This window comes from Nicotiana attenuata, unplaced genomic scaffold (genome assembly GCF_001879085.1).
Source record: "Nicotiana attenuata strain UT unplaced genomic scaffold, NIATTr2, whole genome shotgun sequence".
In the NCBI taxonomy this organism is placed as follows: domain Eukaryota; kingdom Viridiplantae; phylum Streptophyta; class Magnoliopsida; order Solanales; family Solanaceae; genus Nicotiana; species Nicotiana attenuata.
In genome coordinates this window covers 473,832-491,234 of record NW_017670535.1, presented here as the reverse complement: position 1 = coordinate 491,234, position 17,403 = coordinate 473,832, and the positions used below count along the sequence as shown (strand labels likewise).

Sequence of the window (17,403 nt, the reverse complement as noted above, 5' to 3'; positions counted from 1 at the left end):
AGGCCCTCTGAGGCAAAAAGGTTAGAACTAAAGTTATTACTGCAAAGCATAAATCAAAAGAATATAGAAGGAAGTTAAACTGCTACCTTCACCGAACAATGCATGCTATTGTTTATAAGGCACTCCGTAGAAAGAGAGTTCCCTTTGCTCCAATCCGTTGCTGGGTTAGCGGATTCAGGTAATTGGCAAGCTCCACCGGCTTGGAAAGTGTATGGCATTCCTTTGAATCCGAAAGAATGGCACTTTGCTTTACATGAGGGTCTTGAGAGGGTGCCGAATAAGTATTTCCCAAGTTTCTGTGGTCGGAAGACCGTGGAGAAGAGGCATTTCCTACTTGTTTGGCTAGTTCAAGTGAAGAAGAAGGAGCTGATGACGATGGAGAAGAAACGACTAGTGTAAAAGGAGTGGAAGTTGTTATTGGCTCAGTGGTTGGTGGTAGAGAAAGGTCAGGGACCATATCCCTAGTCAACCCCGTTGAGCCGAAGCCCTTGTTCTTTCAATAACCACGATACAAGCCTTTATTTTTTCTAAAATGACACTCTCTTGGCACCCGATCTTTCCTTAGAACAATTGGCAAAAGCATAAGTTTGGAGGAAAAGACGAGGAATGAAAAAGTGATAAAAGGTACAAAATGAAGAAAAGGGAAGGCAAAAAGAAAAAGAAAGAAAAGCCAAAAACTCAAAAAGAAAGTGAATAATATAGAAAAAGTGAAGGGATTCAATAAAAGCAATGATGAAAGGCTTGGAATCATTAGAAAGGAGAAAGAGGATTGTCATGAATAAGAAAGAGTGATATTGTATCTCTCTTGTCCCCTAAGGAAGAAGAAAATGACTCAAAGAGTCAAGAAAGTGTGAGCCGAAATGAGAAAATGAAGTGCTTAAGGAAAGATGAAACCTTCATAGACCGATGTATCCTACCTTGAACCAAAAGCCTTCATTACATTCCCGCAAAAGCCCTATATGATGTTGAGTTGAGTAAGCTTACATTAGTGGTAATTCACATAAGAAGCAAGCTTATGGTACTTAGAGCCGAACTTGTGACCTTCCTTTGAGAGAGATGAGCGTACTTTTCCACAATCCTTGTTCTGAGTGCTATAATCTAATGTGAGGTTTGCCTATGGAGAGTAGAGGAGTAAGAGTCTAGGTTCCACAATGATCTATGTAGTAGAAAGAGTTTCCTTGATGAGTTAAGTCAACTCTTGATGCTTTTGTGTCGTACTAAGGCTATCATACTAAAAAGGTTGTGTGTTGTTAATAATTCATTTGAGTTGAGGGTAATTGTTAGTCCCAATTGATGCTTGATGAAGTCACCTTAGGACAGCTGAAATTTTCCTTTCTTTTATCTTGAGGAGGTGGGAATTACTTTGTTTACTTGAGGACAAGCAAAAGCTTAAGTTTGGGGGAGTTGATAACTATGGATTTTAGCCTATCTTATGCTCTCTTTTGCTTAGGTTTTTGATCAAAAATGTGTAAAAGTATTCCCGAAAACTGATTTATTGTGCTTGTCTGTGGGGTTTGGTCAAAATGAGGCAAGAAAGCCAAAATCAACTCATGGAGGAGTTAAAATTGCACAAGTTCAAAGCTGAGATAAAAGCGCTGACTGCAAAGGAAAAGAGCGGCCGCGGAAGATCCACCGCTGAAGCGGCCTTAATTATGCGGTCCGCGGAATTGAAGTTCAGAGAAGGTGTTTTGAGTGCAACAGAGACTGCTGACCGCGATGAAAAAGGGCGGTCGCGGAAAATTCGACGCGGCTGCGGTGGTATTTCCGCTGAGAGCAGCGATCAAGGTTCAGAGACCCTGCAAAGTGAGCCTAACTGAGGAGCGCGGTCTGCGCTCAAATTGCGCGGCCGCGGTTGAGGCTAACACTAAGGCGGTAACTTTTATGTTGTCCGCAAAATCAAGTCCAAACCAAGCACAAAAGTGAAGAAACGCAGTCTGCCCTTGTTTTGCGCGGCCGCGGAAGTCCTTATGCTGAGGCGCTCATTATTTCGCTGACAGCGGAACCTCCGTAGGGGTATTTTTGTCCAGTAATTGCAGTTGTGTATAAATAGTTCTTTTTCACATTTTTAGGTCATCTTTTGTCTGAGGAGCTCATGAACAACCGTATTTTACTACTTAGAGTAATCTTAGAGCAGCTTTAGCTATTAATCTTAGATTTTATTCTTGTAATTAACTTTTATGGCTTATATTTCATCTCCATCTTTGATTTTTACCTTGATTATGAGTAGATAAACCTATTAGCTAGGGTTGTGACCCAACCCTAGTATGGGTATTTAATGGGTCATCAATTTTAGAGCTTAATTATTTATGGGTTAATGATATTTAGCTTGATTCATACTTTAATTGTTGAATTTGTGGTTGCAAAGACTCTTCTTGAGAAAAAGGGACTAAGTCTAGTAATTTAGGCTAACAAGAGATTGGGAGCATTCAAGAGATTGATAGCCCCAATTAAAGGGTTAAACCTAGGATAGTAATACCCAACTTGAGCCAATTTTGCTTGCATTGTTTGAACACTCAATTGGGCTTGAGAAAGCCAATTAGGGCAAAGTCACTCAATCTACCGAGAGGTATAGAGTGAGTAATTATGTGCAAAGGTTATATCATGATCCCAAATATAACAAGTTTGTCCTAAATTTTAGACCCCATTAGGTACTCGCCTAGGTGTAAGTCACTTTCCTAGTGCTTTTTATCAATTAAGAAAAATCCTACAAAAACATTGTACTTAGATTACTTTCAGCAATCAGTAGCATTAAAAGTAGAATAGAAACAAATCCAAACATGGTTAGAAGTGCAATTAAGAGCAACATGCATAGCTAGATTGGATAGAAACCCAACTCCCAACCAATATTAGCTCTTTGTGGATATCGATTCCGACCTTTCGGGTGAAAGCTGCATCGAACACTCTTTGCCATTTTATACTGGTATAGGGTTTGAGCCGATCAAGTATGTCATGGTAGGTTCTCCCACTTCCATCGGGATCAAGGCCTTTACTCCGTATATGAGAGAAAAAGGTGTCTCGCCCGTGCTTGACTTGGCCATTGTCCGGTATGTCCATAGCATTCCCGGTAACTCTTCGAGCCATTTGCCTTTGGCTGCTTCCAATCTTTTTTTGGGTTTCTGAATAATCACCTTATCTGTCGACTTTGCTTGGCTATTTGCGCTCATATGGTATGGTGAAGAGGTGATCCTTTTGATTTTCAAATCCTCAAGGAATTTTGTGACCTTTGCGCCTTTGAACTATGGCCCGTTGTGGCAGGCTATCTCCTTTGGTATTCCGAACCTGTAAATTATGTTCTCCCCCAGGAAATCAACCACTTCGCGCTCGCTGATTTTTCTGGTAAGGACCTGCTTCAACCCACTTAGAGAAGTAGTCATTTAAAATCAAAAGAAAACTTATACCAGTAGCCGACGGTACTATGTCCATCCCCCATTTCATGAATGGCCATGGCGATAGCATCGAATGTAATAGTTCTACTGGTTGGTGTACTAATGGAGAAACGAACGCCTTAGCGTCTTGTTCCATTTGGGGCCAGTAGTAACCTGCCCTAACTAATTTTAACACTAACGAGTCCGTACCTGAGTGATTTCCACGGACTCCTTCGTGAACTTCTCTCATGACGTAATTGGCCTTAGAGGCTTCTAAGCATCGGGCCAATGGGCCTTGTAATGACTTTCTGTATAACTGGCCTCCCCAGAAGCTATAGCGAGCTGCTTGGTGCGGAGTGCCCGGGATGCACTCGGATCTTTGGGCAGTTTGTTGTGCTCGATTTAGCCGATGATATCATTTCTCTAGTCCCAGACCAAATTGGTCACATTTACTTCATAATAACCGCCCACTTCTAATTCTGAATGCATGAGCTGTACGACTGTACCAGAATCTGATCCTTTCATTTCCGTGGACAAGCCCAAATTGGCCAGTGCGCCTGCTTTTGTGTTTTCTTCTTTCAGGATATGGGTGATTGACCAGTCACTGAACTGTGCGAGCAGAGTCTGAATTTTTACCTCATATTGTTGCATGCATTCCTCTCTGGTGTCAAATATTCGGCATACCTGATTTACTATCGGTTGGGAATCGTTTGATTTCAATTATCTCGGAGTCTAGTCCCCGGGGCAATTCAAGTCCTTCGATCAAAGCCTCAGTTGTAACGACTCGGCCAATCTTCTTGAGAGTTAGAGTCTCGATCCCCTATTAACTGCTTCCCCCATATCTATTTCTACTATTGTCACTTTCTCGGAGGTTTTTATTTGGTTTTTTGAAGAGTTTGGTACACTTAGTCCTTAAATGGAGGTCTAAGCCTTAGGATTTGGACCGTAGTCGGAACTGTGTGAAGACGACTCTGAAATGGAGTTCCGTCGATTCTGTTAGCTTAATTGAGTGATTTTTGTCTTAAAGGCTTGTCCGGATTGTGTTTTGGAGGTCCATAGCTCATTTATGCTTGAAATGGCGAAAGTCGATTTTTTGGAGTTTTTGACCGGTAGTGGAATTTTTGATATCGGGGTTGGGTTCTGATTCCAAAAGTTGGAGTAGGTCCGTAATGTTGATTGAGACTTGTGTGCAAAATTTGAGGTCATTCGGATGTGGTTTGATAGGTTTCGACATCGATTGTAGAATTTTGTGGTTTGAAGTTTTTTAAGTTTGAATTGGAGGGTGATTTGTGATTTTAGCGTTGTTTGATGCGATTTGAGGGCTTGGATAAGTTTTTATGGTATTTTAGGATTGGTTGGTATGTTTGGTTGAGGTCCCGGGGGCCTCGGGTGAGTTTCGGGTGTTGAACGGACTAGTTTTTGGACTTGAAAGATAGCAGACGTCTGGTGTTTTTGTTGCAGACAATCCTTCATCGCATTTGCGTGAGATGTCTCGTGATCGCGTAGAGCATCTGGAAATGCAGCTAAGTTGTTCTTCGCGTTCGTGATGTCTTTCCCGTGTACGTGAAGATGTGGGAAATTAAGCCTACACGTTCACGATATGGTCCTCACGTTCGCGTAGAGGAACGGGGCAGATGGAGCTTCAGGCATTAAGCCTACGCGTTTGCGAAGAGGTTCCCGCGTTCGCGTAGGGTCAGTCAGTGAAAGGTACGCGTTCGCGAGAGGACCCTTGCATTCGCGAAGGAGAAATTGTGGGTTAGTAAAAGATTGTTCATCGCGTTTGCGATGGTGATGCCGCGTTCACGAAGAAGAACGTACCTGGTCAAATATAAACTTTTCAAAAATGAGGGTTTGCCATTTTTATCAAAACTTGAGTTTGGGAGCTCGGATTAGGACGAGATTTTGAGGGAGTTTTAGAGATATCAATTGGGTAATGATTCTTGACTTGATTTTGGTTATATCCTACTAATATATCATTAATTTTATCATTTAATTTCGGATTTGGGGTGAAAATTGGAAAAAATTGAGAAGAGTTCTTAGACCGAATTTCGGGGTTTTGATCGAGATTTGGTACCGGATTTGAGTAAATTTGATTTGGTTGGACTCATGAGTGAATGGGTATTGGTATATTGTGACTTTTACCCGAATCTGAGTAGTGGGCCCGGGGAGGCTTTTTGGGCAATTTTCCAATTTCTTGCCTTTGCTTTGATTTCAATAGCTAGATTAGTTTCTTGTAGTTATATTTATGTCATGTAATTGGTTTTGGCTAGATTTGGGCCATTCGGAGTCGGATATTTGTGGAAAGAGCATTGTGACAGATTGAATTGAGCTTGGTTCGAGGTAAGTGGCTTGCCTAACCTTGTATGGGGGAACCCCCCTTAGGATTTGGTATTGTTTGATATGTGTGTGCCGTGTATGTGAGGTGACGAGTACGTACACAGGCTATTTATTGTAAAACTCCATTTTTCACTACGTCATAACCTGTTTCTCCTTATTTGAACTACACTAGCATACGCAACTATCCTATTTAGTTTAGAATAGCATGCCTTCATGTTTTAACTGCCTATTTGAACTCTGGTGCAGCATGTTTAGTAGAATTACATGCTTCCCTTGATTTGAACTTAGTCTAGCTGTAGGTTTTCTTGTTGTAACTGTTATTTCTGTTGGTTGAGCTACATATTTACTTTGGGACTACGGAACGGTATTTTGGGAGATCCACCTGTACTACATATTTACTTTGGGACTACGGAACGGTATTCCGGGAGATCCCCCTATTCTGCATATTTACTTTCAGACTACGGGACGGTATTCCGGGAGATCCTCCTGCACATTTATGTTTGGGAGTACGGACGGTATCTCGGGATATCCCCTGTTGTTATCTCTGTGTTCTGAGTTGTTGTCCTCTATGATTTCATTCCTATTAGATTTCCGTATTTATTTGTACTACGATATTTCATTCTGTCTTATTTCATTATATTTATACCAGTAGGGCCCTGACCTAATCTCATCACTACTCGACCGAGGTTAGGATTGGCACTTACTGGGTACCATTATGGTGTACTCACGCGCTTTCCTGCACATGTTTTCGTGTGCAGATCCAGATACCGTTTATCAGCCGCATTACTAGTGAGACGAGCCAGCTGTACAGACTTCAAGGTATATCTGTCGCGTCCGCAGACCTCGGAGTCCCTATCTATTCCTCCCTATGTCAAACACTTCTTGTATTTTCCTTCTTTTATTAGACTCTAGAGTATGGAAGTATTGTTTCTTTCTGTAGCTTGTGACTTATGACATTCTAGATTTTGGGAGAGTTTATGTACTTTTTGAAAGTGATTATTGTATATGCCGAGCGGCATCTCATTTCCTTATTTAAATTTACCTGATAGTTGATAGCTTTTATGTTTTAGTTCCCTTTTCCGCAATGTTAGGCTTACCTAGTCGTAGTAGGTGCCGTCATGACGGTTCACGAAGGGAGAACCTGGGTCGTGAAATCATACTCGGCTTCTTTGTTAGTCAAGGGAATAGTTTTTATGGCCTGGCTCAGGGTTCTCCTGAGGGAGAAATTAATAATACCCTGATCCCAAACCCTTTCCGTTGGAAGCTCCGTCCATGAATAAGGTCCAAACTCCTGATGTCATTTTTGGCGCCATCACCGCTACTTTGTGCCAAAAGGCAGCAGTCTGGGACTAAAATCGGGAATGAAGTCGTCCAAAACTTTTGATTCGATCGCAGTCCTTGGTTTATACTCGATGTCAAATTCATTCATTTTGACTGCCCACTTGGCCAGTTGACCTGACAATTCAGGTTTGTGAAAAATATTCTGCAGGGGAGACCGTGTCACCACGGCTATCGCATGGCACTGAAAATAAGGCCTAAGCTTTCGAGCAACGACTACGAGAGCTAAGGCCAATTTTTTGAGGTATGGGTAGTGAGTTTTGCTCCCGTTAAAATTTTGCTAACGTAATAGATAGGAGATTGGGTATCTTCGTCTTCCCGGACTAGAACGGCACTTACCGCTACCTCTGAGACCACTAAGTAAATTAGCAATTGTTCACCCTCCTCTGGTTTTGACAGTAACGGAGGGCTTGATAAGTACGATTTAAGGTATTTTAGGGCATGATGGCATTCTGGAGTTAATTCGAAGTTCTTCCTCTTCTTTAGAAGTTAGAAGAAATGATGGCATTTTTCTAAAGACCGGGAAATGAACCTGCTTAGAGCGGTCAGTCTTCCAGTTAACCTTTAGACTTCCTTCACATTTGTCAGGTGGTCGGGAATGTCCTCGATGACTTTAATTTTATTGGGATCGACTTCGATCACCCTTTGTGACACCAGAAAACCCAAAAAATTACCAGAGCAGACTCCAAATGCACACTTTTTGGGGTTAAGCATCATATTGTGCTTTGTTAGGATGTCAAAGGTTTCCTGGAGGTGTTTCAAATGGTCACCTACATTCAAAGACTTAACTAGCATATCGTCTATGTAAACTTCCATTGTTTTCCCTATTTGTTATTTGAACATTTTGTTCACGAGCCTTTGATAAGTGGATCCGGCATTTTTAAGCCCGAAAGGCATCACACTGTAGCAATATATGCAAAAGTTCGTTGTGAACGAAGGCTTTTCCTAATCTTCCGTGTTCATTTTGATTTGGTTGTACCCGGAATAGGCATCGAGGAAACTCGTGAACTCATGCCCGGCCGTTGCATCAATCTTTTAATCAATGTTTGGTAATGGGAACGAGCCTTTTGCGCACGTCTTATTCAGAGCTTTATAATCTACGCACATGCGAAGTTTATTATTCTCTTTCGCAACTACCACTCCGTTAGCCAGCCAGTCAGGATACTTTACCTCCCGGATTGAACCGAAATCAAGAAATCGAGTTACCTCTTCTTTGACAAACCTGTTTCTAACCTCGGCAATCGGGCGCTTCTTCTGCCTTACCGGAGGGATGTTTGGGTCCAGGCTTAACTTGTGCACGGCCACCTCTAGCGGAATACCTGTCATATCCACATACGACCATGCAAAACAATCAACATTAATTTTAAGAAATTCTATAAATCCTGAATTAAGCTTGGGGTTTAATCATGTCCCCAAGTGGAACTTCCTTTCTAAGAACTTCTCGAATAATGCGACTTGTCGAGTTTTTCCACTGTGGATTTGGTTGCGTCCGTTCCTTCCGTTACCTGAAAATACCTTGGTACCTGTTGGGATTCTGACGGCTCCTCCCCTTTGTGGACTTTGTTTGATTCCGGAGGGGGCGTCAGTTCCTGTAATTGTTGTTGATGGCCAATTTTGACCATCCCTTTTAAAATTAATTTACTTATACTTAATAATTTACGATAAATATTTAGAAAGTAATTATAAATACCTATTTCTATAAATCATTTAATTATTAGTTTCGAATTTAACACATAGTATTAGCTTATTGTAATTACAAAATACTTACTATTTTAAGATTATTAAAATAACTTTTACATCACATAAGCCTTATAATTTATTTGACAAATTACTCCTTAATTCATAGTAAATTAGGTTACTGTGTTAATATTTTGAATTTAGTGCTATAACTCGAAAAATAAAGTATTTATAAATAATTAATTAAAATAATTAGTAGTATATTTAATAATCATAATTTTACTATATCTTATTGAAAATTATTAAGATTATTTAATTTAATTTAATTATAAAAGGGATCAAAAGAGGCCAAAGGCTATAATTGCAATTCTCAACTAAATATAAAATGCCTATTCATTAAAGCAATTTTAGCCCAAATGGCCAAGCCCAGTCTGAAAATACCCAGCCCAAACAATCTTTTCAATCCTTGTTGGCAATCCGTTTTTTAAACCGATCACAATCTGCCTCGTCACCCGCATCCGATACTCACAAAACAAACACAAATCATCTGGGTCATCTGTTTCTTAAATCACCGACCCATGATTTTTAACTCTGTTTCCTCTTTAATTTTTTTAAGCACCCAGAGATTCAATCTCAACCATTAGATCACAAGGATCTAACGGCCATCAAAATTACCTATAAAATCATTTAAACCCAAAATGTCTAGACCGTTGATCTTTAAGATCAACGGTTCAGATCCCACCTCCCTAACTTAAACCTAGAGACACCTCCTGAATCTCCCAAACCCTAATCATTTCTTAATTGACTCTGCTGCCTCTCTTTCCTTTTCCTCTCTAAGTTCTCTCAACCTTCCATGAAAGAATCAATCACAGACCTTGCACAAATTTGTGCAAGGTCACAAATCTTGACCTAGAAATCATTCCTTATGCTTCCCTACCCGCAATTCTCGCCGTAGCCCCCATTTTATCATAGAGACTCAAAATCTCGAGTCTTCTGACCCAAACACAAAGATGAAACTCAAGTCCTCATATTTTTATATGATGCGACACAAATTAGAGCATGCATGAGCTCCTCATGATGATTATTCTGAACCAGAGGTCAAATGCAATGACCTCTGGACCTCCGATCTTTACCCGATGGATTCTTCACTTGTAACGGATATCGTGCACTCAGGTAAAAGCTTTATTTACTTTTCTCTCCGATTCACTCTGATTTCACTCTGTCTCTTTAGATTTTTCCAAATCTTGCTCACATCATCTACCATTCGTCACTTTCCACTCATGATTTTGAGTTTGTTAAAACCCTAATGCCTTAATAGCACTATAAATAGGGCCGTTAATATTCTCACCTAACATCACACTCACGAATAACCACCGAAGAAAACACACCAAGAACACTTAACAAAAGCAAAAAAAATTAGTATAGTAGTTTAGAATTTCTTCGACTAAGGCTAAGTTCTTACTCGATTTCTGGTTTGGCTCTGAGGTACTCATCGGTTGATGTTTTGAGTTCTTGGATCCTAAACGGCTACACAAACTCTTATTTGGTTTGTTGCCCTAGAGAAGGTCAGTACACCTTCACCCTCTTCTCTTTTAATTGATTTACTTGAATACTATAAACATCATGTTTCTTTCTATTAACTGTATTAGCTTATAATGTTTGTCATTAGTATAGAAATGTTATTTTCAGTTCATGATAAGATGTTGTTCAGTTGTGATTATTTGTTATGATCTTAAGTATCCTTGAATAGTGTTGATTGAACTGTATGTGACCTTAATAACTTTCATTTCTGATCTCAAATAGCCAATATGATTAAATCTCCTTAAATATATTTTAAATGACGTCTCATACTTGCCTAGGCTTCAGATTTTCTATCAATGGTTCTATTGTGATCTTTATCTCTATACACTATTTTCCTGCATTCTTGTGGTCGAGACTATTGTTTAATAATCCTTATTAGGACAAAACTTGAAAGTTCATAGTTTAATCCTTCACTACTTAAGTGAAACATGAAAACTAAGTGTTTAAGTGCTCTCCTTCTCCATATCTGTATCTGTTAACTCTAAGAGCAACTTCTAGGTTATTTTGTTCATGTCTAACTGTTGGTCGCATCTATATTAAAATTGTCTTGTTTAGGTGAACTCTCCTGAACATTAGTAATCCATCTACCTATATTTTGTTTTTACTAGATTGTCTTTTACAAAATAGGTCATAGTTGTATTTGTTATAAGTTGAATGGTAGTTGTTGTTAAGCTAGACATAGTTGCCTCATGTTGAGATGTAACTCTCAGTTGCATAGCTGAGTTAAAACCTGCTTGGAACAACACTCTTCTTGTCTTTAAATGACATTACTGACTTTGTGAAGCTTACCCTATCTTTGTAAGATCATTAAAGTATCCATGTGTAGTTGATTTCAAATGTTGTATGTTCCCCTGTTTGACTTCATGATTCCATGCTTTTGTTTTGAAATTGTACTCAATCCTCTCTTTCCTTCTAATTTGAACTAAATTTGATTTTTTTTAAAATCCTATGAGAAGTTCTTTTATTACTGCTGCCTAAATATAATGGTTTGCTTAAGGTTAATACTATTATGATAATGATCCTACTAAGCATCTTTAAGAATTTCATGTTTGAATCTGTGAGCTTGTAGTCCTACTAAGAATCATGATCATGTTATGATATTTTGATGACACCTATAGAAGTTGTTTGATGTGACCGTTTGTCTGAATCCTTGTTAATGCTTTTAAGAATTCCAAGCAGAGTGATTAGTATGCATGTGCTAGTGGCAAGACCTAAGCTAATCCACCCATGATTAGTCTGCCAAGGTAGAAGTGTCCATTTCTGGGTTATTGCATACCTGAGTTTTGTGTTCTTTACCTTTTCTTTGAATGTGATCCTAAGTGCGTAGATCTTTAACAATAATGCTATATTGTCTCTGCCTCCCCTCTCCCCCATATGTGTTTGAAATCTGACCTTTAGACTTGCTTAATATGTGTATTATTCATGTAATATTAGAATTGTAGTTATAAAGTGAAACTGTTTTTATGCCGTTATATTATTCTATCAAAGGAAAAGTATATTTCTGTGGTAGAGGATATTATGGTAGTTGGTTTACATTGAAAGAGGCTCATTGGCACTTAAACCCATAAGGAAAAATGAGTGGTTAATGGTTAAGAATATTTGTGAGTAGAGTTTAACTCTAGGTTGGGCTGCTCTCACCGGCACAAGCATTGCCCTGGGCGTTTGTTTATGTGTTTCATACATAATTGAACATGCATAATACATATCTAATGACCTTCTTTTTTAAACATGTACATCTGTTTGGACCTGCTGAGTTCCTAAAGAACTCAGGCCCAAGCCCAGCACTGCTGCATTTTTCTGGACGTCTGAAGTCAGTTGTAGGCACATCCTTTACTGCTGAGCCTGCCTCTTTAAGGCCCAAATACCAGAGTCCAATCCTCTTTCTCTAAACTCCTATTATTATTATTGCTTCGCGACCTTAGCCTACTACCTTGTTATGCTTTGTTGCACTTTGTTGTCGATTATTCTATCTTACATGTACACAACACTTATATATTGGATTACATGCTTTACTTTATACCTTACGTCATATAAAACTTAAGAAAGCCTTAAATGACATAGGATTTAAAATAATTAGTTAGTAACTAATCTTGCACTCGCTAATTACAATTTGTTTATATCTTTACGATGTTTTCGCTCACCTTCTTGTCTTAAAGATTTTGAAGTCCAAAGCTTAGAAAAATGGAAGCCCCAATTTCAAAAAGAAAAATCAGATCTGAATCGCAAGGGGAATCAAATTGTTTCAAGTAATGAAGTGTCACTCCCCTACCCCCCCCCCCCCCCCCGCAAAAAAAAGAATTTTCAAAATGGCTCTTCTACAAATCTAAAAGATCAAGGTACATTTAGGCCTACTTATGCTTTAAGACAAGTGTTTAATTTAGTTCCCCTTTTTACATACTTTCTTAAGTACAAACATCTTATATCTCTTTTCAAAAAGCTCTTTTCAATCATGTGTGCACTAATGTTACTTTCCTCTATAAATTCATACTCTTTTTAATCTATACCCTCCCTTTGTAAGAATTTTTTCCTAATATATAGTAAGCCATATCTTTGGAACGTTAATTAAGGCATAGTATATATAATTAATTTCAAATCTAGTATAAGTCCCATGGAGCTGCCTTAGATAGATTTTAAGTGGTGCCTAATACCTTTCCATTAGAAGAACAAGAACCTTTATCCATAATTTTACCGGTTAACAGACTAATAAAGAATATGATTTAGTAATCAAAGTACCCTAGTATATCTTTAAATATTAGGTGGCAACTCTTTTTTATCAACAGAGGAACCACAAGTTGAATCTTGTTTTGACTAATGCAAAATTGGGTGCAGCAATTGGTATGCCGCATGTTCCTTCCCTTTACTACTGGAAACCGTGATAGCGTTCATCTCCCTTGCTGCCGGTTGATCTCCTCTTATTTGTTTAATTCCCTATGGAGTTGGGAATTTTAGGAGTCGATGGTATGTTGATCGCACAACCTTCATCTCGTGTAGCCATGGTCCGAGAATAGTGTTATAGCCCATGTCGCCGTCTACTACTTCAAACAAGGTAGTCTTCATGACCTCTTCGGTGTTTGTGGGCAGCATGATCTCCCTTCGTGTTAACACACTTGCTAAGTGAACCCGACGAGGAGCTTTATGGCCGGGATAATGCTTCCGGGTAGCTTGTCTTGCTCCAGCACTCTCCATTGAATGATATTGGCTGAACTTCCCAGGTCCACCAAAACACGTTTAATTTTAACATCTAAAACAATAGAATAAATTACCATGGCATCATTGTGCGGTAGGAGGAGTCCATTGGCTTCCTCCTCTGTGAAGGTGATATCATCCTCGGTGACTTTCCGGAGTCTCTTGCTATGAGTCACCGATACCTTTGTCTTTTTTGCTGCTGAAAAGGTTACATCATTAATCTCGTTCCTCCTAAAAATCATGTTGACCACTAGTCGAGGAGGATCTTCTCCTATCTTTGAGGGCTTTGTGTTATCCCGGTTGCGTCCATAGTTATTTTTAGACCCGTATCTTAAGAACTCTATGAGATGGTCATTTTTCAGCAATGTCACCACCTCCTCGCGCAGATGTCTACAGTCCCCAGTCGGGTGGCCGTTATTCCAATGATACTCACACTATAGATTAGGATCCCTTTGACTGGGATCAGACTTCATCAGCCTCGAGAACAGTGCTTTCTTAATGTTCCACATCGCTGATACCAGCTGTACCATGTTGACATTGAAATTATACTGTAACAGTTTGCGTATGTGAATCCCGGGAGCCTAATATCTCTTTGTCCTGCAATGATCTTTTATTCCAGCCACGGTCAGTTTTCCTATCGGTAGCAAACATGTCCGCCGATCAGAAACCTCTTTCGCATCCTTCGGCCCTTTCGTAGGGCAACAATCGGCCCTTAGAAGATCGCCGATTTGTGTCAAAATCTTCCTTTGATTTATCCTTGTTCTTTTCCCGACCCTTGGTTGATGCCGTACAACCGAGTTGGGTGTCTTCTATTCTTATCTTTGACTCGTAGTAGTTTTGAACTTCTACCCATGTATTTGCTTGGAACTCAAGCAGAATTTCTTTCAGCTTCCAAGAAGCGTCGGAGCTGCATCCTTTCCTTCTGAAACCTGGTCACGAACTCTCGTAGCAATTCAAACTTTCCTAGCGCAATTCTGAATATGTCGGCCTTTCGAGCCTATACCTTCCTGGCTCTGGCATCGGCCTTGATGAAAGAATCCGCGAGCATCTCAAATGAATCTATTGAATGCTCAGGAAAAAGTGAATATCATGTCAGGACCCCCTTCGTCAGGGTTTCCCCAATCTTCTTCAGTAGAACCAACTCAATCTCATGTGGAGCTAAGTCATTTCCTTTCACCGTTATTATGTAGGTGGTGATGTGCTCCTGTAGATCCAAAGTCCCATCATATTTTGCTACGTTTGGCATTTTGAACCGCTTGCGGATTAGCTCTGGTGCTGCGCTCGATTTGAACGTCAACTGGGTGTACTTCTTTGAGTTCGGTCACTTCAACACTGGCAGTGCACCCGGAATTTAGTCTATTGGGACGTTTATTTTCCTCATTGATCGCATGAGCTCGGTTTTGAAAGGATCATTCCCGTTGTTTTTACCAGATCCGTGTCGTTCCCCCCGGCCCCATCCAAGCCGACCTCACCCCTCGGGGTGTTATTATCAACCCTTTGCACTATTTGATTTGCTGGAGCACCGAGAGGAACTAGACTTATTCCATTCGCATTGTTGGAAGTATCCGACAACGCTTGCCTCAATTCTGTCATGGCCTGGTCTTGCCGTGAGAGATGTCCCATGATGTCCTTTTGTTGTTCTCTCAAGATTCTTACCGTTTCCGCAACATGCTTGTTTTCGGCATCATCAAGAGTCGTCTCACACTAATGTTGTGGATATTGCCCGCCATGATCAAGGACCAACTCAATTATGCAATTGTCTAAGCCCTAGGGTGGGCGCCAAACTGTTTATCGTAAAATAGTACAGTTGAATTTATAACATGGTTTATAGACAAGCGAATCGATTTGATTCCAAAATGATAAATAAATTAATAAAATGCAAGACGTAGCGTTGAAATCGCGATAAGATAGTAAACAGCTTGGTTCCGGGGGCAAGGCTTCTGAAGACAGCAATAAGAATATCAATAGACTGAAAATAAAGTATTATTGAGCTTAGAATAATGCGTAGCACACGTTTGTCAGAACTTTTAGTGTCCTACAATGGCCGTTGAAGTCACTATTTATAGCTACACATAGGGAACAAGGTCCTAGGATTAAGCCCTCTTAAATGACAATTGTGGTGGCCATTGATGACGGCATGCTATGAATGCCAAAATTTTCTGTAACGGATTACATATTTATACTGAGGAATATTCTTCATTGAATGTCATCGGATGGCAAATATTCATTTGTCCTCATTAGCAATATCCTCTTCGGGGTCTGCCCGGTGCCAACCGAAGCTGCTGTCCCCGTTCGTGGTCTCCACTTGCCTCCTTTTCTGTCTGTCTCCGGTTCCACGTGTCGCCCTATTATTCGAGTATTTAATATGAACCGATTTTACCCTATACAATTATAAATAGGAGGATTAAATCCATTGTAGGCACGAATACTCTGCACACAAAAAGCTATAATCTACTTTCATAGTACGCTCGGTTTTAGTTTCTTGAACATTGCTCTCACTTTTGCCATCGAAAAGGCTAAGTTCTTAGTCAGGCTTGTAATCTTGTTTAACATAACAGTCCTACTTTTGTTCTTATTTACTTACTATTTTTGGGTCAAACCGATTCACTTATTTATAAACCACGCTATAAATTCAACTGTACCGTTTTACGGGTAAACATGTTTAACACAAAATGAGTAATAAGAGGAATGGAGAGTTTCGTGGAAGTCACACAAAATCGACAAGTCTATGACATTATATGTTAAGTATTATTGCAATACTTATGAAACATTAGGGACATCTCTGTTGAGAAAACAGACTCTTCATTGAGCATGTTAGATAAAAGATGCTCAAATGACTATATTCAAGTCCATAAACATTGCTATCATCAAACCAAACTACTAGCCACTACTATTCACCTTCTTGTTCATAACTTTTACTGGCATATTAGAAGGTGAACCCGAATTAATCGTTTCAGTAGATTTCGAATACCAGATGTCTAAAAAAAGAAAAAGGAGTGTAGTTATACATAGTATGAATGTTACTATAACCAAATAGCTTTAGCTTTCTTGAGCAAAGGAATAAGCCTTCCCTCTAAATGGAGGCTCATGATCTCATTGGCACCACCAATTAATTCTTGTCCAATGAAAACTGCTGGTACACTAGGCCTTCTCCCTGATGCCAACAGTGCCTTTTCCAATTGTAGGCCATTGGAAAGTTCATCTAATTCATATACAGATAAGTTAGCACCAAAACTTGATATTAGTGTCTTTATAATGTGACACATGCAACACTTGCTTTTGCTGAACATCACCACTGGCTTTTCTGCTACCATCTTTTTCACCGACTCCATAATAAGAGGAAGATGAGGGACAAAAAGTAAGTACTGATATTAATTTGATGAGGTGAGTTGATCAGTTGTTGAAGTGATGATGAAATTGAAATCCCCATTGAAGCTATTTATAGAATAACAGCGACGTGTGTACCTGCAATTAAATTAAAAGAAAGAGAAAGGAAAGAATAAATTCAAGGTCTCTTTCAGATAAGGCATTGAAACTGTTACATACGCAGGCATTCGAGATTCTTGATACTGCATTAAAGTGTCCAAAAAGAAATGCAATCCTTCTTATAATTAAGATCTTTACACGTATGGAGGTTAGTATGTGAACTTCGTCGCATATCTACTTTTTTGTTTTTCCAATTACCTTAAACATATTGAACTTTGATATATGGTAAGTAGTGTACACCGGGCGTCGGTTGGCGGAGTCAGGATTTTAAGTTTATAGATTATGAATTTGCATGCCACCAAAAAATTCGTAACTCGTCTTAGTTACGGGGTTAACAAATATATATATATATATATATATATATATATATATATATATATATATATATATACCCTTAAAAATGGATAACAATTAAATTTGTACGCGGTTGGAT

The 17,403-nt window shown here is 39.4% G+C and overlaps 3 protein-coding genes across 3 annotated transcripts; all 3 read right to left on the bottom strand.

Moving 5' to 3' along the window:
• Positions 1 to 8,075: 8,075 nt before the first annotated feature.
• Positions 8,076 to 8,662, bottom strand: LOC109240664. Its single transcript, XM_019407328.1, has 2 exons — positions 8,479 to 8,662; positions 8,076 to 8,359 (listed from the first exon to the last, which is right to left on the bottom strand). The coding sequence occupies exons 1-2, from the start codon at positions 8,660 to 8,662 to the stop codon at positions 8,076 to 8,078; spliced, it is 468 nt and encodes a 155-aa protein (XP_019262873.1).
• A 4,746-nt stretch (positions 8,663 to 13,408) lies between these two features.
• LOC109240663 lies at positions 13,409 to 14,135 on the bottom strand. Its single transcript, XM_019407327.1, has 2 exons — positions 14,034 to 14,135; positions 13,409 to 13,918 (listed from the first exon to the last, which is right to left on the bottom strand). Exons 1-2 carry the CDS (start codon positions 14,133 to 14,135, stop codon positions 13,409 to 13,411), a joined length of 612 nt encoding a protein of 203 aa, XP_019262872.1.
• Positions 14,136 to 16,303: 2,168 nt separating this feature from the next.
• Positions 16,304 to 16,874, bottom strand: LOC109240667 (monothiol glutaredoxin-S2-like). The gene has a single exon (XM_019407332.1). It carries the CDS (start codon positions 16,814 to 16,816, stop codon positions 16,508 to 16,510), a length of 309 nt encoding a protein of 102 aa, XP_019262877.1. The 5' UTR covers positions 16,817 to 16,874; the 3' UTR covers positions 16,304 to 16,507.
• Between the last annotated feature and the right edge of the window lie 529 nt (positions 16,875 to 17,403).